This window comes from Rattus norvegicus, chromosome 19, assembly GCF_036323735.1.
Source record: "Rattus norvegicus strain BN/NHsdMcwi chromosome 19, GRCr8, whole genome shotgun sequence".
NCBI lineage: Eukaryota > Metazoa > Chordata > Mammalia > Rodentia > Muridae > Rattus > Rattus norvegicus.
Genome location: NC_086037.1, coordinates 35,264,735 through 35,287,243, shown reverse-complemented (window position 1 = coordinate 35,287,243; position 22,509 = coordinate 35,264,735). Strand labels below are relative to the sequence as shown.

The 22,509-nt window shown below is 52.2% G+C and overlaps 2 protein-coding genes across 4 annotated transcripts in view; both read right to left on the bottom strand.

The window, feature by feature from the left end:
• Zfp423 (zinc finger protein 423) overlaps nt 1–5,095 on the bottom strand; it is a 298,627-nt gene extending 293,532 nt beyond the window's left edge. Inside the window, exon 1 of one of the 3 annotated variants that reach the window (XM_063278334.1) lies at nt 5,033–5,095. Coding sequence is in view for 2 of the 3 variants with exons in the window: in NM_001393718.1 (NP_001380647.1) it covers nt 2,204–2,243 (40 nt within the window). In the remaining variant the exon portion in view is untranslated. Of the gene's footprint in view, nt 1–2,203; nt 2,605–5,032 lie in introns of those variants that run through there. The other 2 variants (NM_001393718.1, XM_063278328.1) reach the window with 2 other exon arrangements.
• Nucleotides 3,192–5,850, bottom strand: LOC120098652 (basic proline-rich protein-like). Its single transcript, XM_039098327.1, has 5 exons — nt 5,716–5,850; nt 5,006–5,119; nt 4,581–4,803; nt 3,697–3,819; nt 3,192–3,538 (listed from the first exon to the last, which is right to left on the bottom strand). Exons 1-5 carry the CDS (start codon nt 5,848–5,850, stop codon nt 3,192–3,194), a joined length of 942 nt encoding a protein of 313 aa, XP_038954255.1.
• Nucleotides 5,851–22,509: the final 16,659 nt, after the last annotated feature.

Genomic DNA, 22,509 nt, shown 5'->3' with positions numbered 1-22,509 from the left:
TCAAATTATCTTCTCTCTTAATTCCTCTCTTGATAGTGGTCGCTCACCTCCACCTTGTTCACCTCAGTAAAGGCCCTGAAAGACCTGAGAGTAAGGGGCTGGAGCAGCTTTTGGAAAAGAGTCCTAGGGAGAGTCAGGGGGTGGGGCAAGGGTCCTTCAGACCCCAAGGATGGAAAAGCAACGTGTGGCTGCTGTTCCAGAACTTCTCAAAACACCTCTGCTGGTCTGGCCGCCACTTGGCTATCACTGCTTGAGTTGTCTGCTCCATACAAATGCATATATTTAGGGACGGACACTCGTTAAAAATCATTTCAAGTCTCATTTCATGAAAGGCTGAAACTCAATTCTAGTCTTTCTCTGTGATCCACGGAGCGCTTTTAGAATTTCGTTCAGGCAGTTTTTGAAACACCCATCCATCTGTTTGCTGTGATCTGCACTACCTTGGCTTTCGTGGCTTGCCTTCCAAAATAAGAGGTTTGGAGATACAGACTGGGTTAAAGGTGAACAAGCTTCACACACACACACACACACACACACACACACAGAGTCTGCTTTTATACATAGGCTTAACTCAAAATCAACTGCTTTCCCTACCGATAATTCTAATTCTACTTTTCTTCTGGGTCACTCTAAGTGCCTCTCCAAGAACTGGGTAGTTAGCCAAGGAAAGAAATCAAATATTATTTCAATCTGCAAAGCTCTTCTTTCCATTCTCCGCTTCCTTCCCTGTCGTCTTCTGGGAGTCTTCTCTTCTGGCCTCTTTGTCCCACAATCAGAACCCTCTGGAACCTCCAGTTCTGTAGAACAAGTCAGACTGCTCCAGATTGGTAAAGTGGTAACGCTCAGCTACCGCAACTTCTCTCAATGAAAGAAAGGAGCTGGCGCTGAGAGTTAAGACCTCGGGGAGGGTCTCTGTGGGGCCAGGTGCCCCTGACTCTCCTGGGGCTTTAGAAGGAAGGAGAAGCCAAGTGTCTGGAAACCCACGTGGTGCAGATTCAGCACCAGCTATTCCAACCAGGAGCAAGACTGGCAGGAAGGGAGCCGGTCCCAACTCCTTCCCGCGCAGGCCTCCAGGAAATGAACTTTTCAGAGCAGAGCTGGGCTGTGACCAGAGGTTATCAGGAGACTCGACCAGGACAAGGGCCTTAGGACGTCAGGCTCCCCGACTACTCTCGTCCTGCTCCTGTATCATCTAATCTATCTCTCAACGCGCCCAGGCAGGGGCTGCAATGGGTACAAAGCAGCAGGCCGTGCCTGCAGAAGCTGGCTGGGGAGGGAAAAGGGACAGGGAGGAGCTGGAGGCCCTAGCGCAGCTTCTCCCTGAGGCATGTGCCCTCCAGGGGTCCCTTCAAACCTGGGGCTCTCCGAGGAATTAGAAAGCAAAGGGGATGTGTGTACTTGGCTATCTATAGCTCCTCACAAACGTGCGCACCCTGGGGAGTCAGGACGGAAGACAGCCTGGGTGCCCGCGGCGCGGCTGCCCCGGGTGGTATCGGACGACCCGTTCCGAGGGGCGCTCACAGCAGCCGCTGCGCTCCCCTGGGGACCAGCATCCCGCCGGCGCGGCACAGACAATGAACTCCTGGCGAGGCTCCCTGCCCAGCTGGCCTCCGTGGAGCCGGCAGGAAGTGCGGGGGCCCGGGCCGGGAGCTCGGCCTGGACCCGGGGCGGGGAGGGGGCGCTGGGCTTGCTCTCTCTCCGCGTCCCCGAGTGACCAGGAGGGCACCGGAGACCGCAAGCGAGGCCGGAGGCCAACCAAGGAGCCTCGGGGCTGCCAGCCTCTGGGGCATCGGTCCTCGCCGCCTCTTCCTCATGCTACAGCCCAGATTCGCAATCCCCGCCAAGTCGGCCCGCACCCCTTGATTGGCCACGCGGGCCGGGGGCCGGCGCGATAGAAGCCGCGAGGCCCCCTCTACTGAGCCCCCCAGCCCGGATCCCCGCGAGCGCCGGCGCCGGCCCCGGAGCCGGTCGGCCGGGCAGGGTGTGCGTCCTGCCCCCGCCGCCAGCACCTCCTGCTCGCGGCCTCCGCCTCCGCCTCCGCCTCCGCCTCCCTCCGCCTCCTCCTCTCGGCGCTCGCTAGCTCGCGCGGTCCCCGGCCGCCCGCCCGCCCGCCCGCCCGCCCGCCCGCCCGCCGGTCCCTCCTCCCTCGCTCGCTCCCTCCCTCCTCGCTTGCTCGCGCCTCCGCCGGGCCTCGCTCGCTCACCTTTCACCGATCGCGGCTTCGCCTGCTTCCGCCTGGACATGTCCGGGGCTCCGGGCGCTCCGTCGCCGTCCGCGGCCGGCTCCCCGTACCGCCCCCCGCCGCTCCGGGCAGCCCTTCTCCCCCTTCTCCTCCGCCTGCCTCTCGGAAACTTTGTTTTTTGCCGCCGGGTCGGCGGCCGTAAGGAACGGACCGCAGGTCCCGGGCAGCCTCCCTGCGGGGGGCAGCCCTAGCCAGCCCAGGCCGCTAGGGGATGGGGGGAGGCCCGGGGGGCGCGCCGGGGCCCTGCCTGTTGCAATGCGGCAGCCGGGGGCTCCGGGTCCCAGCGGCGGTCCCAGCGGCGCGGGGAGTCCGGAGGCCACTCGGCCGAGCCGAGTTATGCAAAAAAAAAAAAAAAAAAAAAAAAAAAAAGCCGCCCCCTCCTCCTCCCCACCCCCCGCCGGCCCCCGGCCCCTGCGGCCCCCTCCCTCTCTCCCCCACACCACCGCCACCCTCACCCTCCTCCTCCTTCTCCTCCGCCCCTTGCCGGATTTTTGTGCAAAGTTTGCAGGCGTCCGGCCACACAGCCCGGTGCGGAGCTCACAATGAACCCATCTGAGGAGGGGGAACAAGCTGGAGCCGGTAGGGTCTCAGGGGGCGAGGAGACCGGAGGCGGTCCGGAGCGCAGGAGCTTAGTACCCCCCGGAAAAAAAAAACCTTCAAATTATCCCCTGCAGCACACACACAAATAATAATAATAAATATTAATGGCTCAAAAATGCCCAAATGCCTGGTTTGGAAATTGTGATGGATGGGGGGGTCCCTCAACTCAGCCTACTTAAAGGGGGCTCAAAACGGCCGCAGTGGCTTTTAAGCCGCGGCTGGGGGTCCCCGGCTCACGCCCCCTTCTCTGGCTCTCGACTCGATCTGATGCGGTCTCCCTGGAGGAGTAAGGGGAGCGCGGGGGCGCTCAGGCGGAGGTGGGCAGGGGCGCCCGTGGCACGGGCATTGCTCAGCCGGTGTGCCGGGCCGCCGCTGCCTGCCCTCGGGCTGCGGTGCTCAGCGCGCGACGCGCAGTCGATCCCCAGGCCGGTGCCAAGTCGCCGGCCCCGCTAGCTGCCTCCATGGACCAGGGGCTGGGAGAGGGGGGAGGTGGCGGCCGCGGTGGCGGAGGAGGAGGAGGAAGAGCAGGCGGCGGCGGCGGCCGGGCTCCCGTCCTCCCGGGCAGCGGCGGCGGCGGCTGCGCCCGGGCTCCTCCGCGCTCCAGCCGGCGCCGGCCCGCCCGCCAGCCTCCCTCGCGCTCCTGTCTTCTTTGTGGTCGCTGGCTCTCCTCCTCCCGATCCGGCTGCTGGGGCTGCACTGCAGAGACACATAATAAAGCCAGGCTTGGCTGGAAATGTAGCCGGGTCCCAGCAGGAGGATGTGAGGAGCGGAGTCCCGGCGGGGGAGCGCTCTGATCCCGTGGGGCGCCCCGCACTGCTCCGGCTCGGATCAGACGGAGAGAGGGCCAACAGCACCGAGCGATGGACAGCGCTGGAAATACAGCTCCGGCCGCCCGCAAAACCCGGACCGCGGCGGTGGTGGCAGGCACGGCGCGGGCGCGGGCACCGCACCGGCACGCGGGGCCCGGGGCTTGGGCTCTGACGGCACAGGACAGGAAGAGAGAACAGATAACAGGCCCACGCGGGGTGACAGGCTTGCTCAGATGCCTTTAGTATCACAAACTGAAAGCGTGAGAAAATGAGGGAGCAAACCAAGGTGAGATGCCTCATCATTGCGGCCCCCAGACTTATCCAGGCACAAGAATTACCCCAGGACCTGCTTTTCTCTCTGGTTCGGTGTTCCAAAACGATATCTGTCTCTCACACCGAAGAGAATCTTCCACTACTGAGCTAACCTACGCCTCAATCTGTATAACTCTCGCGCCTAGTTCGAACTAACCAAACACCGTATACACCGCACACCTTGTATATTTATTTCACCCCTTCCTTCCACCTAGGGAAAGAAATCACCTCCTACTTTCCACAAAGTTTTGCCCCAGCCACCAGGGGGCGCCTTGCGACCCTGCAACTCTTAATAGTAGTCGCTACGATCCCACATCAGGCCCTGGGATCAGTCATCCCGAGGCGGTTCCCCTAAACTACCCTTTGAGGCCTCTCCCACCAGCCACAAAAGCCAAGTCGCAGCTAGGGAGGGGTCCCGACACTGCCCCCTCCCAGCAAGTGGCGCCACCTTAGGTCGGATCGCTCGGCAGCAGGGAGAGCAAAGCGGGTGAGCGGCGCGGCGCTGGGGGTTATCAATCTCGGCGATCGATAAGTTGCCACTTGGAGAGGGGAGGGCTGTGTCCCCTCGGAGACGAGTTACCCAGGGCAACCTTTCACGGAGGGAAAAAAAAAAAAACCGCTGCCCGCGGAGAGCAGAGCCCGGCCCAGCCCAGCGCGGCGCCCGCCCCAAGCAGGGTGCCCGCGCCCCGCGGTTCCTGGGCCTGAGCGCCCGCCGGGCCCGTGCCCCCCTCGGCTTGCTTCGCGGTCCTGTGGGGCCTTTTTCGCCAAGCTCGTGCTGGGCTGATTGCCGAGGTAGATGCCACCCCCGCAACCCTGCGGCTTGGGAGCACAGGCCGGCACCTGCAGAGAAAGGCCTCAGGCTAAGGGGCCGGTGTGAGCGCACCTAGGGCCATCTCCAAGGCTGAGTCGGGTGACCGAGCTATGCGTCGCCAAGGCAAACGCTCCGACTGCGGGAGACAGAGAGCGAGGCTCCCCGGAGAGGATAGAGTCTGACCAGAGACATCCTCCTGTCTGGGTCCTGGACCCTAGGGGCCACTCCTACTTCGGGGTTAGGACTGTCATCACTGACCATCTCTTTCCCCTCCTCCGCAGCTTGTGCCTCTGAGTGCACACCATCCCAGGCTTCCCGCAGGGACTGAAAGCCGCCGCCCACAGCCTAGGGATGTCCAGCGTTAGACAGAGAAGGGGTGCCAAGGGCCAGGGCAGAGGCCGAGAGGCGCCTGGGAAGGCGCCAAGAAGGAGGGGCCGAATCCGCCGCTCCCCAACCCCCGCCGGCGCCTGGGATCGAGGCCCATGGAGAGAGGCTGACAGGCGGCAGATGGCACACGCTGGGGGAGGGGGCGATTGGCCTCGGCTCGGGGTGCCCCCGCCGCGGGCTGCCTTTCCTAGGTGGAGGGGGAAGGGACCAGCCCCCAACTTGTGCGCTCTGGTTCTCTAGGGCACTGAGACTGCGGACTGTGCCTAGCCTGAAGCCTTGAGGGAGAGAGCCAGACAAAAGAGTGTGGTAGGGAAGGGGGTGTGTGTAGGACTGAAGGAGGGGTTCCTCACTGGCGTGGACGGGTGATTAGGAGACCCTTGTCGCTGCCCTTTTTCCACCCTCAGGGAACTGCGGGAAGCTCCGAGGACGAAGGTGGCAGAAACAGGATGGAGGAGGGGCAGCGTGGGACCGTTTGGAACTAATCTTCAAGGAGAAGGGTCGTGTAGCAGATCACAAAGTTCTTTGGACCCTTCGCGCGCTCCACAGCCACACACGTTTTCCTCTCGACGCTCATCCCTGCCCCCCACTGGCGTGCGGCTACGGTCTCCCAGCTCAGCCGCAGTCAGGGTACGGAGGGAACTCGACCTGGTCCCACAGCTGCGGCTGGAGTCCTCTGACGCTTGTTTCATTTTTAACTCCTTCCAGAAAAAGGTTGTTTTAAGGAAAATTGCAAAGCTACCAAAAAAAAAGAAAACAAAACAAAAAACAGTAGTATCCCCTTTAACTGTCTTCATTCCTTCCTAGCTCCCATCCTTGGGGTCTCAAGGAAAACCTAGTAACTCTGGGGCTTTGCTTCTCACTAACCTGATGACTTTGGACCAAGGCTGATGGTGTTTGACCTCCTGCCTGCATCCTTAGGAAACGCAGAGGTCTCAACCCCTCCCTAGTAAAGCAGGGCCCTTCGGAGGAATGGCTGGAAAAAACACTGCAAAGGACACAAAAGGAGTAGTAATGGGCTCTTCCCTTCCAAGCCCGTCCTTGCTAGCTCAGTGCTCCTTAGGGATATAACTACATGCACCCACAGAGGAAGCTACCCCTTACTTCCAAAAATAGGCAGATTTCTGGTAGAGCCATCTGCAGAGGGTCTAGGAGACAACAGAAACCACACAGGACCAGAGAACAGGACACTAAACGATGGGTTTTGAGGTTTGTGACTTCTAAACTACTGAAGAGTCCCTGTTTCAAGAGATGTGTCTGTACAGGCAAAGTGACCCACACCTGTCATTCCAGCACTTGGAGGCACAGGCAAAAGAATCAGGAGTGGGAGGCTAGGCTAAGCTACACATCAAGACTGTCTCAGAAGACAGAAAGATGACTTGGCATAAATGACTAGGGTGACCACCTTCCCCCGTTCACATCCAGATACAAAGAGACCACAGTTAGTTTAAATAACAAATCATTTGTATGTATGCAATCTGAAATTAATGATTTTCCCCGCCTTCCTAGGAAAAATCGCCACTTGGAGGAGTAATGGTTACAAGTTCATTTCCTTGTACACTTGTTGACTCTAAAGGAACTTGATTGTGTGCCTACTGTGTACCAGAACAATGAACAAAAAACACAGCATTGGGATTCGTTGGGCCCGACTCCCTAGGGAAATAAAAAAGGGGATGCTAACTTTTAATACGTCACCAATAATTACTTAATTCTAGTTTTGAACAATCAGGAGAAAATGGACAGTGTAAGTGATGCCAAAAGCGAGGGTCCCAGTGATGGTCTGACCAAGAGTCTGAAGGGAGGAACCAAGAAAGAACTGCGTACACTATCTGCTGACGTGCCTGGGGGAGAAGGTGCGGACAGTTTCAAGGGAAAGTTGCATAGCTCAGTCAAAGGACCAAAGAAGGCAATTCTAGCCAGGCTTGAAGGGCAATTCAATCAACTCTCCCTCGATGTCTTACTGGAGAGCCTCAAGCAATGAGAAACTTTCTTACCTCCAATTTCTCATCTACAAAATGGATCCCACTGAGTGCTGCCTGTCTAGCACACAGTGAGACCATGAAGCCGTTCCCCTGGCCTTTGCTGCCTTCCCCCTTCCCCATCTTTTACTTTCACCATAGAGAAAGATGACAATCCTATAAACACAAATCCCTTCCTTTTCCTAGTAGACTCTTCCTTCCCTGATGCCACCCCCACCTCCAAGATAGTCTTGCTCCTGAGCTTCTATAAGTTCCCCAGCTGTTCAGACATATTGAGAGGGTTTTGTGCTTTGTGCATGTGTGCGTGCGTGCGTGCATGTGTGCGCACGCGCAGGAGGGCATGCCTGTGCACATGCGCTTTAAAAGATAAAGACGGAACTCAGGACCTTGAGCAGTGCTCTACCACAAGGCTGTACACAGCACAGCTTCCGCTCCATGCACTTCTGTTGTACTTTAATGATCAGTCATCCTCAGTGGAATATACTTCCTGGATCCTCTGGCTCTAGAGACACGTAGGGAACCACAAGCAGACCCTCTGCCTAGCCTGATCTCCTGGCCTGGCAACCCTGGCAGCTCCCTTTCCCGAGTTCCCTGTCTTCTCTCCAGTGTTCAGCACTGGAGTCTGCACATTGTCTCTCCCAGGGACTTGGTGCTGAGGCTTTGGAGGACTCTGAAGAGTGAAGCACAAGAGAGAAGAACGTTTCTTTTTCTGCTTCTAGTTCTCAGCCTGACATTTCTCGGAGGAAAACCCCTGCAGATGCTTCTGAAGTTCCCCAGAGATCTCCATTGTCCCTCTGACCACAACTCAAAGAGGCCAGCAGCAGGCCCAGACATCTGCCTCCCCGGGGCTGTAGGAGCCTAGTGCCAAAAACAATAAGTCGGATGTGAGAACCTCCTTGTCTTCTCCAGTTTCTGCTCAGCTGGGAAAGCCATTTCTATTTTATCATCATCATTATAATTATTTAGTTCTTCAAGCATCAGCAGACTTTGCAGCGAACACCCACACAGCAGCAAGGATACCAACTTGGCAGGAGGGTCCCAGTGGACTCATGCCCTCAGAAAGCTTGAACTGCTGGCCCAGCCTGGAACCTCCACTAGACCCCCACTGTCTCCCTACCCCCCTCCCACCAGTGTACAGCACTCAAGCCTTTGAGCCAAGTTCACTTCCTGCTTTATTCTCTCAGAATATCTATTGTACAGTGTCTGTGGTTGGTTTTACAGATGTTGATATTTCTTATTTTCAATTTAAACAAAATTTTTTTAAAAAATCCAGTATAATGAGTGGAAAATGCTGGTGCATACCCTTAAACCCACCGTTCAGGAGGCAGAGGGCTGCCTGGTCTACATAACGAATTTCAGGCTAGCCAGGGCAACCTATGTAAGACACTGTCTTAAAAAGAAAAAAAAGGAGGGGGGTTGGGGATTTAGCTCAGTGGTAGAGCGCTTGCCTAGCAAGCGCAAGGCCCTGGGTTCGGTCCTCAGCTTCGGAAAAAAAAGGCAGTATAATGAATGTGGTGCCTGATTTTAAAAGCCTTAGGTAGGAATGGCTGAATGAAGTACCCCCAGTATGCGACCTCCAAGTTACGTCACAATGTTCCAGGACTGATCACAAATCCATTAGCCTTAACCAACCATCAACCAAGCTATTAGCAAATTCGATAGCAAAAGATGTGTTAGATTTAGAACTAGGCTCGCATTGAAGTAGAGCCTCATAGATGTAGACTCGAATTTAAAGGCCTTCAAGGCACTGTTGACAAACAATACGATCAAGTGAGGCTGGGACAACATGAACAAGCCACTCATGTACTCACACAGCACACACCCTCAGAGCTCAGCCCCTAAGGGGTCCTAGGTCCAGTCATGAGCAGTAATTCTGGCTGTCCGATGCCTGTGGTAGGACTACCACGAAGAGACAAAGCCTCCGCTTCGCTGGGCTGACAGTTGTCCTGCTGCTCTGCTGACAGGTCCCATGGCAATGATCTGTGTGCATGCTAGGTCTGGTCTGATCCTTCCTTCGATGTCACCTGCTACAGAGGTGACAGCAATGGCAAACACTCCCCTATCTCCAGTCTCTTTTGTGGCCACTACTGTCTGATGCTTCTAAGAAACACCAGGCTGGCTTAGATCACTCAGAGAAGATGGTTGGTTGGTTGGTTAGTGGGTTGGTTGGTGGGTTGGTGGGTTGGTTGGTTGGTTAGTGGGTTGGTTGGTTGGTTGTTGGTTGGTTGGTTAGTGGGTTGGTTGGTGGTTGGTTGGTTGGTGGGTTGGTGGGTTGGTTAGTGGGTTGGTTGGTTGGTTGTTGGTTGGTTGGTTGGTTAGTGGGTTGGTTGGTTGGTTGGTGGGTTGGTTGGTTGGTGGGTTGGTGGGTTGGTTGGTTGGTTGGTTGGTGGGTTGGTGGGTTGGTGGGTTGGTTGGTGGGTTGGTTTGCACCAATGTACAGGTATGTCCCTTCCCTTGTCCATCCGTATTGTATTAGAAGGAAGCTCTTCCTTAGTATACAGGATATAGAGAGATACCATGGAGATTGCAGATCATTAACATGTGTGATCGATCACCAGCTGAGCACACAAGATGACCCAGACATGAAGAAGGGGAATGGGCCCACTGGGGTTCCCCATTACATCCTAGTGCCTTGCAGGTGCTCAGAATATAGTGATGTCATTAAAATAAGAACCATCAGTCCCAGGGACAGACGGAGAAGTTGAACAAATACGTCACTTTCTCTTCCACTCTTGTCATGACTTTCCGATGGCCTTCTGGTAGGATCAGAAACTAAGGGCTAGAAGGCTTTTCCTGCCCAACTAGACCAAAAGCTCTTTGAGACAGTCCCCTAGATTTTGCGACACACTCCCATCTGATCTCATTGCCCTATTCTATCCAGTAAATGCTAGTAAGGGAAGAAGCTGAGGGAACAGAGGTCAGGGGTGAGCTGCCATGAAATATAGTGGTCCGAACTGCAGAAAGAGCCAGGAAGATATGACTTAGAATTGGGATGGATCATGGACCAGCCATAGCCATCACGAGTGAGCTTCAAAGAATCACATCAACTGCATAGGGTGGCTGTGGGGAATAAGTAAGTCGAGAGCCCCTCATGGCGATGCGTCCTGTGGGGCTGGAGCATGTCTGGCAGGTAGCCCTCTGTACGTAGGAAGACCTGAGTTACTGTCCCTGCATCCCAGTTGGTGTAGCTGAGACTCGCACAGAAGCAAGCTCACTTGCAGGGAAGGGGTTAGAGGGAAGAGGGCAGAAGAGCTCCCCTGGGAGGAGCCTTGGGAAGAGTCACCTGTTTTTATCTGCCACTTCCCTGGATTCACAGGGGGAGGGGCTGTCCTTCCCATTGTAAGTGTTCAGCACTGCTGCCAGTTCCTTGCAGTTATGAGCACAACCTGGTTAGTTAGGTTTCCCCGGGGGTGGCCTTTATCTGCCTCAGTCTCCCGATGTGCAAAATCCTTCCGCCTTTCTGAATGAAGAAACCATTCTCGACCCACCTTCTGACCCAAAAGGCACTAGGCCAGAGTTCAGAGCCCGAGGGAGTAGAGAGAATTCAGGCAAAAGGCCACTAAAGAGAGGTTTACGGGGATTGGGCCCCGCAGGGATGGGAGCAGGGGGGCGGGGCCCAGGCCCCAGTGGACAAGCCTGGTGCACATTTCCCAGGGCCTGCTGCTGCCTCCTCTGAGTGGCCTGGCCCCATCCTGGTCATGCACATTGGGACATGCCAGGGCCTGGCTTCCCAGGGGCTGGAGGGAGCTCCCGCAGGGGACTTCAAAAGCCCAAATGCCTTTCAGAAAGAAGCTAAAACTTTCTGCTTAACCAAAGCCTCCACAGGAGAAGAACAGGCCTGGCCCTTTTCTTTTTAAGTCTCTTTATTTTCCAGCCGGCTGGCCTGGTCATTCTCTCTCTCTCTCTCTCTCTCTCTTTTTTTTTTTTTTTTTTTCTTCCTATTATAAACGGTCCCAGCTGCAACACACAGGAAAAAAAGCCATCTCCTAGGCCTGGGCAGGGGCTGTTTGCAGCCTCAGCGCCTGGCCAACCTCCTGGGGCCTACAAAAGCAGCTCTGGCCTCTGGCACCCACTGGGAGAGGCTCAGGAGCCCCGCCCAAAGCTAAAGCCTCGGCAGGAGGAGGGAAGGATTCTGGAAGTGTTTGCCTGCACTCCAATCTTCCTGTCCCTGGGAGCCAAGATGTCAGGGACAGAAAATGTAGGATCAGGAATCAGGTACGCCTTCTCAGATCCACAGTATTCTGGGTCCTTCCAGATGATCCAGAATGGACTAGGAAAAAAATGGGGAAAACAGTCTGGAGAGAAGTTATACAAGGATAAAACTGTTTTTTAGGCCCAACACCAGGTAACAAAAGAAAGCCTGGGGGTGGGCCAGGGGCACCCTGGGGCTGCTGGAATGTGTCCCTCCTTTCAGCTGCTGTCCTGTCTCCCAGTGAGACATTTCATCTCTGTAGGCCTCTATTCCTTTATCAGTGAAAGGAAGGGGCCATCCATGTCCACCTTGTAGGACTGCTGAGGCTAAGTGAGCTGCCGCCACTGGGTAGGTTCTTAGTACCGCGCTCAAAAAAGTTACCTCTTATTGTCTGTAAATGCAAGGGCTTGTTTCATTCGCTTGGTCAGTGTTTATTTGTTACTTCCTGGGGTCTGGGCTCTGATGGGCACAGCTGGGTCAGTGGGAGAAGTCCCTGATTGGGTGGATCTTGAGTAGGGGTAAGCTAACAGATACACTGGACCTGACACATGGTACAGCCCAATCTTCTCTTTTGATACCAGAAGTACAGCAGGATTTCTGAGCCAAGAAACCAGGAAGATGCCATAAAGAAACTCAGAGTTCACAGAGGGCTTGGGCTCGCCTTGCCTTTCTTTCAAAAATTAGTAAAGACAGTGCGACAGGGTACTCATATACATAAATCTTTACAAAAATATATGTTGACAATGGGTTTAAGCATTCCTGTGGTGTCTTTAAATGGAACTGGGCCCCAGGCCTACAGTTTGCACAGCTCCAACTGGGTCCCTCTAGTTAGCCTCTGAGGCACCCAGGTTTCCACCCTAATGCTAGGAAGGGGACCCCTTGTCCTGATGCCTCTTAAGGAATGTTTCCCCACCTCCAACAACCTCCTGAATATGACCTGCCAGCAGGGGGGTTATACTGGGGCTCTTCATAGCTAACCCAGGTTCCTGACAGCTGCTCATAGACATTTAGTCTCCTGTTGGGGGGGGGGGGGTGGCAGGCTACCATCTCAAAGCCCATACAATACAAAACAACTTCTCCTCACCCTCTGGTCACAGGACCCCACTGGGCAAAAGCAAGGCAGGACTGATTGAGTAAGGCTGGGGACAGACAGATCTGCATCCAACTCCAGGTTAGTTCAACAAAGTTCCACTGTCTGGGAAAAGGAGCGTCCGTCATCCCGGTCCTTTCTCCAAGTTCCCTCCTGGACAGCCCCCCACCAATGTCTAACAGGGAACTCTCCCAGCAGGTCCAAGTTGCTGCCCACAAGGAGGGAGGCTCCCTTTCCCCATTAGGAAAGCAGGCTCAGAGAAGACGGTAGGGTTCCTGGTTACTGGATGCACAATACTTAAGAGAAAGAGTCAGGATTTTTTATTTGTGATATGGTCTCGGATATTCCCAGGCTGGCTTCAGACTCACTATGCAGCCCACTATGGAAGCAAGGATAATTTTGAACAAATGGGATTCCAGCCTTTACTTCCCAAGTGCTGAGATGAGAGCCACGTGCCACCATGCCCAGTTTTACTCGCTCTGCCAACATAAGCTTCACCCCAGCCCTTATTTTGTTTTATTTGAGAGAGCATAACTGAATAGCTCAGGCTGGCCCCAAGTCTCAGTGATCCTCCTGCCTCAGCCTCCCCTAAACTAGGATTACAAGTGTTAGCCTCTGTGCCTTAGCAGCCCGGACTGAAATCAAGCTGCATCCTCCTCTGGAGTAGGAAATGCATCCTCTCCAGTTAATTTCAGTTTCTATAGTTTGCCTGAAGCACAGCGTGGACTTATTGATTTTAGATAGGGGATGCTGAGATAGACATTTAAACAACTGGGGGGGTGGAGAGAGAGAGAGAGAGAGAGAGAGAGAGAGAGAGAGAGAGAGAGAGAGAGAGGATATCTGGGAATCACAGACAGTCCAACAGAGGTAATAACCATCCACCAAATCTCCATCAATCCAAAATTATTTTTTGTTCCTTTTTAGTTGGGAAATATATTTTGTTTTGTTTTGTTTTTTTTTTTGAGACAAGTTCTTATGTAGCACAGGCTGGTCTTGAACTCACTAGACAGGTGAGGCTGGAACTCCAGATTCCCCCTGCTTCTACCTCTCAAGTTCTCATATTACAAGTACGCGCCATAATGCTGGGCTTCAGATGGTTTTGAAAGGTTTGTTTTTAAAGACTGGAAGGCACTGGCTGCTCTTCCGGAGGACCTGACTCCAGTTCTCAACACCCACATGGCAACTTGCACTGTAAGGCAAACACTTGTACCCATAAATACTTTTTAAAAAAACTAAAGACTCTGGGGGATGGAGGCATTGGAGAGATAGCTCAGTGACTAAGAGCACTGGCTGCTCTTCTAGAGGACCCAGGTTCAATTCCCAGCACCCACATGGCAGTTCACAACTGTCTGTAACTCTTGTTATAGGGGATCTAACACCCTTAAATAGACATATATGTAGTCAAAACACCAATGTATATAAAAGAAAAATAAACATTTAAAAAAATTAAAGACTAGGGCTGGAGAGATGGCTAAATGGTTAAAAGCACCGACTGCTCTTCCAGAGGAGTTCAATTCCCACCAACCACATGGGGACTCACAACCATCTGTAAGGAGATCCGATGCCCTCTTCTGGTGTGCCTGAAGACAGCGACAGTGTACTCATATACATGAAATAGATAATTCATTAAAATATAAAGAAAGGAGAATCGAAGAGTAATTTTTTTAAATATTTATTTATTGTATATGAGTACACTGTCACTGTCTTCGGACACACCAGAAGAGGGCTTTGGGCCCCATTACAGATGGTTGTGAGCCACCATGTGGTTGTTGAGAATTGAACTCAGTCCCTCTGGAAGAGCAGTCGGTGTTCTTAACCTCTGAGCCATCTCTCCAGCCCGAAGAGTAATTTTTATGATTTTTAGCTATGTGTATATGATGAAGACTGGATGGGCATCTAACTGTGGGCGCCCAAGATGGGTCAGATCCCTCTGGACTCAGAATTACAGGCAGTTCTGACCTTCCTGACATGGGTGGTGAGTACTGAACGTGGGTACTCTGGAAGAGCAGAAAATGCTCTTAAGTTTTTTTTTTCTTTTCTTTTTTTCGGAGCTGGGGACCAAACCCAGGGCCTTGTGCTTGCTAGGCAAGCACTCTACCACTGAGCTAAATCCCCAACCCCAAGTTTTTTTATTATTGCTAGTTTAGGTATATGGGTGTATGTACTCTGTGTACTGCATACATGCCTGGTGCCCATGGAGGCCAGAGGTGGTATGGGATGCCCTGAAATTAGAGATGCAGATCGTTATGAGCCACTGAGTAGGTGTTAGGAATAAAACCCAGACCCTCTAAAAGGGTAGCCAGTGCTTTTAAGTACTAAGCCTCTCTCCAGGCCCCTGGCCTATAATTTTTAAGATGCAGAAAATAATGGATTATAAATTCACGTTTCTTCATGGATGTCTTGCTGGAGAGGGCTTTCTTAGATATGAACAATTTATGTTTTCTTCCTCTTATTCAACTACAGCTGTCAGTTAGATGTCTTGGTTATCCTTATCTCCTCCAATTGGCATCAAGCATTCCTACTTATGACTGGGAAGGGGCAAGCCCCCAATATTTAGATGTTTGCACTCAGGAAGAGAGCTTTAGAAACCCTGGTGGAAATGCCGGGCTCTTGGCTACCTGCGGGGCAAAATCACAGACAGTGTCAGGAACAGCAGACAGGCAGCACGTCAAGTAGAATTTGCTTTCCAGACATCCAGACATGCTAGAGCCGTCCACACCAAGGACACACACACACACACACACACACACACACACACACACACACACACAAGATTGTAGGTTGTAATTTTGGACTCTACTTAGGCCAACTACCCCCTGCCCCCACAGATAAACGTGTTCAGCATCCTCCATATGCAAACACATTTGTAGAGCTCATCCCAACATTGGGAGTCCATAACCAGATATTCCGAAATGTTCTCTTGGGCAAGTGCATGGTCTTCCTGAGGCTTTGGGCAAAGCTGTGCAGAAACACTGGGAGAATTACAGTAGGAACAAGTCATTGTTCTATTCCAAATGGTTTATCAAAACCGAGCTCCAAGTGCTATGAACCAATGAGTTTACTGGACTTCCTTCCTTATTTATTTATTCATTTATTTATTTAACTAGTTAGTTTTTGGTTTGTTTGTTTGTTTGTTTTTAAACAAGAGTCTCACTATATGGCTCTGGCTGTCCTGGCACTCACCACATAGATCAGGATGGCCTCGAACTCCCAGAGGTTTGCCTACCCCTTCCCACGCCCAATCCCAAGTGCGGGCATTAAAGACATGCAATGCCACTGCCCAGTTATAAGGCTCTGTCTTGGCAAGTAGGTACAGACGATGGCGGTATTGTGCAGACAGTGCCTTGTAGACTATCAGGGCACAAGCTGTCCATCACTATGACAACCCTATGGTGACTTTAACCTGTGTCTCCATAATGACTCCCATGTCTCTCCTGTATCACCACACCCAGCTTCTGAAATGCTGAGGACTGAAACCACTGCCTCATGCAGGCTTCACAAGCACTCTACCAAGAAGATACAAGGGCCTCCAGTTCCTTTTCCTTGAGCACACAGTAGCACACCTATAAATGTGTTACAATGTTAACCTTTGGTCTACCGTGTAAATGTTTCCGTTTTTTGTTACTTTGAAAAGCTTGTGTGTTTGTCTTATTTTGTTTGAGGCAGGGTCTTATTATGTAGTCCCAAGTGTTCTGAACTGAGTAGACCATGTGGCCCAGAATTCACAGAGATCTGCCTGCCTCTGCCTCCTCAGTTCTGGCATTAAAGGTGGGTGTACTACCACCAGCCAGCTTTGAAAGGCATTTTTAAGTCTCCGGCTATCTTTGTCCCAGGATGAAACCTCGGGGGTGTGGATAAGGCACAAAAGCTAGGAGGGTTGTTTGTTGGACATAATTTTGTCTGTAGCAGTGCTTCCTAATGCTCCGACCCTTTAATCCACTTCTTCATCTTGTGGGGAGCCCCTAACCATAAAATTATTTTTATTGGTACTTTTTTCAAGATTTATTATATATAAATACACCTTAGCTGTCTTTCAGACACACCAGAAGATATCAGATCCCATTATAGATGGTTGTGAGCCACGATGTGGTTGCTGGGATTTGAACTCAGGACCTCTGGAACAGCAGTATGTGTTCTTAACCACTGAGCCATCTCTCTAGCCTCCTTGTTGGTACTTCATAACTGTAAGTTTGTTGCTGTTTTTGAACTGTAATATAAATATCTGATATGCTGGGTGTCTGATATGCAGTCCCTGTGAAAGGGTCCTTTAAGCCCTAAAAGGTCATGACCCACAGATTGAGAATCACTGGTCTACGTGTGTGTGTGTGTGTGTGTGTGTGTGTGTGTGTGTGTACACATACATATATGGACACATACTCTGTGATAGTTAATCTTCATTATCAGTTTGATAGGATCTAGAACTATCATGGCAACATACCTTCCAATAAATCATGTCTATAAGGGTATTATAATGGTATATCTAGGAACAATTAAGTCCAGAGGGAGTCTCCACTCTAAATGTGGGAGCTGAACACCTCCTTCAGCTCCCTGACTAAGAATACAGTGTGACCAGCTACTTCCTATTCCTGCCTCCATTCCTTTCCTGCCATGGTGGTGTAGGATGTGGCATGAGCTAAGGTACATCCTCCTTCCTAGGTTGCCATTGTTAGGTGTTATACTCAAAACAGTAAGAAAAATAGCTAACACATACACTGACAATTTACTCTTTTTTCTCCAAAAATAATTATTAGATGCCCCTCCCCCCTCATTGGGTTTCTATTGTTGTGATAAGACCATAACAAAGAGCAACTTGGGAGGAAAAGGATTATTTAATCCTATAGCCTGCCATGAGGAGAATCGGGGTAGGAACTAGAGCAAGGACCATGGGGAAACCCTGTTTCCTGGCTTGCTCCTCTTGTCTTGCTCAGTCTGCTTTCTTATAGCATGAAGGGACCACCTGCCCAGGGATGGTCCCACCATGAGTGGCAGGGGGGAGGGGACCAACACTCCCACATCCATCATCCAACAAGAAAATGCCCTACAGTCTTGCCCACAGCCCAACCCTCCTAATGCTGCAATCCTTTAATACAGTTTCTCATGTTGTGCTGACCACCACCACCACCTCTGATTATAAAATCATTCTGTTGCTACTTCGTAGCTGTAATTTCGTTACTGTTATGAATTTTAAAGTAAATATGCAGAATATTTGATATGTGACCTCCAATGGGGTCACAAGCATTCTCTCTCTCTCTCTCTCTCTCTCTCTCTCTCTCTCTCTCTCTCCTTCCCCTTCTCTGTCTCTCTCTCTCTCCCTCCTTCCCTCCCTCCCCCCTTTCTGTCTCTCTGTCTCTCTCTTTCCCTCTCTCTCTCTCAAAAGTTTCTCTGCTAGCCCTGGCTGTTCTAGAACTCGCTCTGTAGACCAGACCGGCCTCTAACTCACAGAGATCCACCTGCCTGTGCCCCCCAAGTAATGGGATTAAAGGCATATGTTACCATGACCCATACCCTCTCTTTAAAGTGGTCAAGTCAGAGAGAGGGTATGCCCTCCATGGTCACCTTGCCTTGCCCACAACACCCTCCCCTCCAGCTTCCTCCAGTTCTCTTTTCCTCAGTCTTCCGCGTTCTGGCCACGTTTCAACTTGAATTCCACAGCCACAATGATGTTGGCATTGTTTTAGCACTCCCAGATATTTGCAGAGGAAAGATGCAAAGTTAAACAGCCCCAGGAGAGAGGCGGGACTGGGGAGGTTTAGGGCCTTCCACAAACCTTGGACGACAGAGATGGAGAAGGCCGAGGCATACACTTGGAAAATAACCGTGTGCTTGGATCCAGGGTTCTCCTCCCTAACTCTTCATTCCTAAAACAAGCCTGGCCTCCCGGGTCTTTAAAGGAGTGAGGAAGCAGGTGAATGCTCCGCGACTCCCAGAACAGGGGGAAAAACGCTTCTGGCATTAAACAAAGCCTTTTTATATTTAAACTGGCAGCCCAGGATTTTCAGGAAAGTTCCCCAAGCGTCGCTGCGTGTGTGCACAAAAAATTATGCCCCGGTGTATAAACACGGTTGGATGCAGAAACACCAGCCTGCAGGGCACAAGCCCAGCTCGACCTGCGAGCTCCCGTGCTCCACATCCCGCACACCCAGCCGCACCCAGCGCATGGGAGGGGGGTTCGCTTGACAGGGTCGGAGGAGTGGGCTCCACCAGGAATTCCAGAGCCACAGGGAAGAGGAAAGGAATGCCGCAGGGGTTCAGGAGGGAGGGGGACCTTCCCCTATTGCTAAGCTGTCCAGATGGTAGTGAAGAAACCGGAAGAACATGGGGCACACAGTCAGGACTTTGGGGGCAAGCGCCGGGTCTTTGTTGGATGACTTGCAAGTGAGGTTCGCAGGCGAGTAGTCCCGGAGTCCTGTCCTCAGGGGCACCACTGAAAGCACAGGGCGTCAGTGCACAAGACTCGACGTCCCCTGCAGTCGGGTCTGGACAGTGACTCCTCAGGGTCCTGGAGTTCTTTATTGCTGGGGTCAGAGAACACTCTGGATAGGTTCAGTGGCCCTCCGAAGGGAAACTAGGGCCCAAGACCCTCCACTGGCCAATATCCTTGTGAATAACTTTTTCGTTTCGTTTTTAATGGAGTCCCACTGGCTACAGTTGGATTGAACTCTGCAGCTTCTCGGCACACCTTGCCCAGCCCAGAAAGACATCCTACCCTAGGCCAAGGGGTCAGTTATGCCTGGGTCCCCGTGTTACAAGACCGGATTTCCTCTTTAAAGCCAGACTATCTCCCAGAGGGAGTCAAGCTACTGTGTTACTATCAGTGCAAAGAGCTAAACAAAGCTGCCCGGGACCCCTAGGGCCGCAGGCAAAGCCAAGACTCTTTAGCCTCTGCCTGCCCCTTCTCTGTCTAAGGCATTTCTGACGCTCAATAGGGAAAAGCCAGCCCCACCAGAACATGGTTACAGCTGGCCAAGCTGAGGCCTAGAATGTTTTCCTCAAACTGTTGAACTCCACAGCTGGTCAGAGGCAGAAATGTGGCCCAAATGGATGTCCTCAAACCCCAGCTGTGGGGAACTTTATTATGTCTCAGTCTTGAAGCAAATGGACTTGTTTTCCAAGTACAGCGCAAACTACTTAGACAAAAACAGCTACCAGTTGCTTCCTGTCATTGTTCACAGAGCACCTTTTCTGAGCCGGAGCCACTGCCTGGAAGAAAGAATCCCTCCTGAACTGTATTGCCCCACCGCCCGTGGTTCTCAACAAGGGAATGTCACTAACTCCAGTCACCAAGCCAGTACCTTGCACAGCCAGGGTTCACATGACAGCTACTGCCCATGTACAGGAGCTGTCCCACCCCAGCCCCAAAGTCCTAACTACTCCTCAGTACTGAAGGTGACAGAAATTTTCTAGTGCAAAGCCGGCAAGCAAAACCCCGTCTGGCACACTGCCTTCTTTCCTTTATGCTCCCACGTGAGTGTTGAAAACAGGTAAAAATCAGTCAATTTCGCACTAAAATCTTAATTTCTGACTTTTTCCCCCCAACAGTTGGTGGATCAGACAGCAGCAAGTCCTGACTCGTGTGTCCTGTCATTCAGTGGATGGGATACTGAGGACAGAGAGAGACAAAGGCCTGTGCAAGCACCTACCGGTCAAGTTAAGGAGAGAGCTGGTCTTGGTCTGTAATCTCTGGAAGCAGAAGGATCAGGAGTTCAAAGACAGCTTAAGTAACACAAAGAAGTTTGGGGATATAACTTAGAGATAGAGAGCTTGCCTGACACATTTGAGAGGGAAAGGGAGGAGAGCAGGGGAGGGGAGGGGAGGAGAGGGGAGGGGAGGGGAGGAGAGAAGTGGAAACAGGAGAAGAAAGGAGAGAAAGAGGAGGGGAGGGGAGAGGAGAGAAGAGAATAGAGGGAAGAGGAGGGGAGGGGAGAGGAGAGAAGAGAATAGAGGGGAGAGGAGGGGAGGGGAGGGGAGGGGAGGGGAGAGAGGCTAAAGCCAGGGCCCTGGCTCTCACACCTGCTCACTTTGAACCTTCCCAATTGCTGCTGCTGAGCCCAATTTCTCTACCTTGCAGAGCAGGGGAGGCCTCTGTTGTGAGTAGGGACCACTCAGGCACCTTTTGGCTGCTGCAACCCCTGTCCAATGTCCTGCCACATAATGCTGCAGGAGGCCAGTGTGACCCTCGCTAGGGTTAGAAGGGCCTGGCTTGTGAGCCAGCATCCAGGGGGTATTTATCCCCAGCACTCCCAAGTGGGAGCCTCATGAAAATTGTTGGGAACGGTGTGGCATGGGGACAGGGTGGACTGCAGAGGGAATAGGACACTGGCAGGGACATGCAATTCAGATGGGACAGCCATAGGACCATTCAAACTTTGCTTCCTCTCAAGAATGATGAGAAACAGCTGAAAGGGATTTTAGGACTAAGGGATCAGCTAAGGAGCTGGCACTAAAGACAATAGCTAGGAAGAGACAGTCCCAACTGCCTGTCAACACAGAGTACTACAACAGGGTAGCTAGGTGGGTGGGGAAACCCTAGAGCAGGGCAGGTTCTGGGAAGTGGAACATGGGTGGTAAGCTCGAGTGCTGCCTTCTCTCATGCTAGTGCAGTTCTGAGGATCAGCAGGGGGATCCTGAACAGGCCACTGAGCCACACACACCCTACCCACTGTCTTCTAGTTCTATCCACTTCTTCAAGTCTGGCTGGGAGATGTTAACCCTTTTTTGTTCTGCAGTCCTCTTTAGAAAAACAAGTGTGGGTTGGGGATATGACTGAATGGGTCAGAGAATTTACTGTGCAAGCATAGAGCCCCAGGTTCACATGCGATTGTAACTCCAGCACCAAGGGGGATAAAAAACGAAGGTATCACTGGGGCTTGCTGGTCAGGCAGCCCCCAAAAGACAGTGAGCTCCAGGTTCAGTGAGAAACACACACACACACACACACACACACACACGGTCCATGCCAGGCCCGGTGGCACATGATAGAGATGCCAGTACTCAGGAGGCTGAGACAAGAGAGTTGAAAGTTCAAAGCCAGCCTGGGACATTTCAAGCTATAAGACAACAACTCAGATGGCCAAAGCGGGCGATGTCTTGAGTCTGCTGAAAGGAACCGGGTGACAACTCTCAGTTTAGCAAGGGTTCCAGATAAAAGTGGACGTCCTGGGTTTTCTTGCCTTCACTATGATGCCATGTGATGGGGCCTACAGATGACTCAGGAAGCGTGACTGGATTACTCTTCCCAGGAGGAAAAGTTATGCATGAGTTTCAGGATGAAAATCAGGCCACAAGGTTTCCCAAGACAGCCTTTGTGACTCTCCTTGCTTTATGGGACTCAGTGCCCTGACTTCTTTAAATATGAGCCTAGCTATCATCACAAGAAAAGTAATGCTGGGACAGCATCTCCAGTGCTGGGGCAGGCCTCCTCCTCCAGCTGTCCAGTTAGGGGAAAGGGTATTGCTGATTGGGATGCCAGGCCGAGTTCACTTTCTTTTCTGGGACTGCCTGTCACAGAGACCTGAAGGGTGGGACCCGGGCATCGGAAAGACAGGGTCCTTTCTTCCCTGCTACTTTGCCTCCCAAGCTTTAGCGAAGAGCCAGGCTCCATGTGACCCTGAAAGAAGATTAGAGAGGTGACTATGGTGAATTAACTGTCTGAGTAGAAAGAACATCAAGGAAGCAGGACAGAATCCATTTGGAAGCAGCCTGGTCTGGGTTCAAATTCTGCCCCTGTTAGAACTGTCTGGCCTTGAGAATGTTCCTTAACCTCCTCCCTGCAAAATGGGAATAATAATGATACCAATAGCAACCCATATTTAACAAAGCGTGGTAGCACTACCTGGGAAGGCTGTGACAGGAGAATGATGAGAATGATGATGGCGGTGGTAGTTTAGAGGTAAGGTCTCACTATAAATAGTTAGACCTTATAACAGTCATGCCTCACCTTCCCAAATACTGAGAATCACCACCCCAAGATGAAGCCAAATAATTTAGCCATACCTCAGCCGACCAAACAAGGTCCTTGATCCCTGCCTTCCAGATTATGAGAGTCATAAACAATGGTGTACAGATCATCGTGGCATCCTTGTCTGCCTCG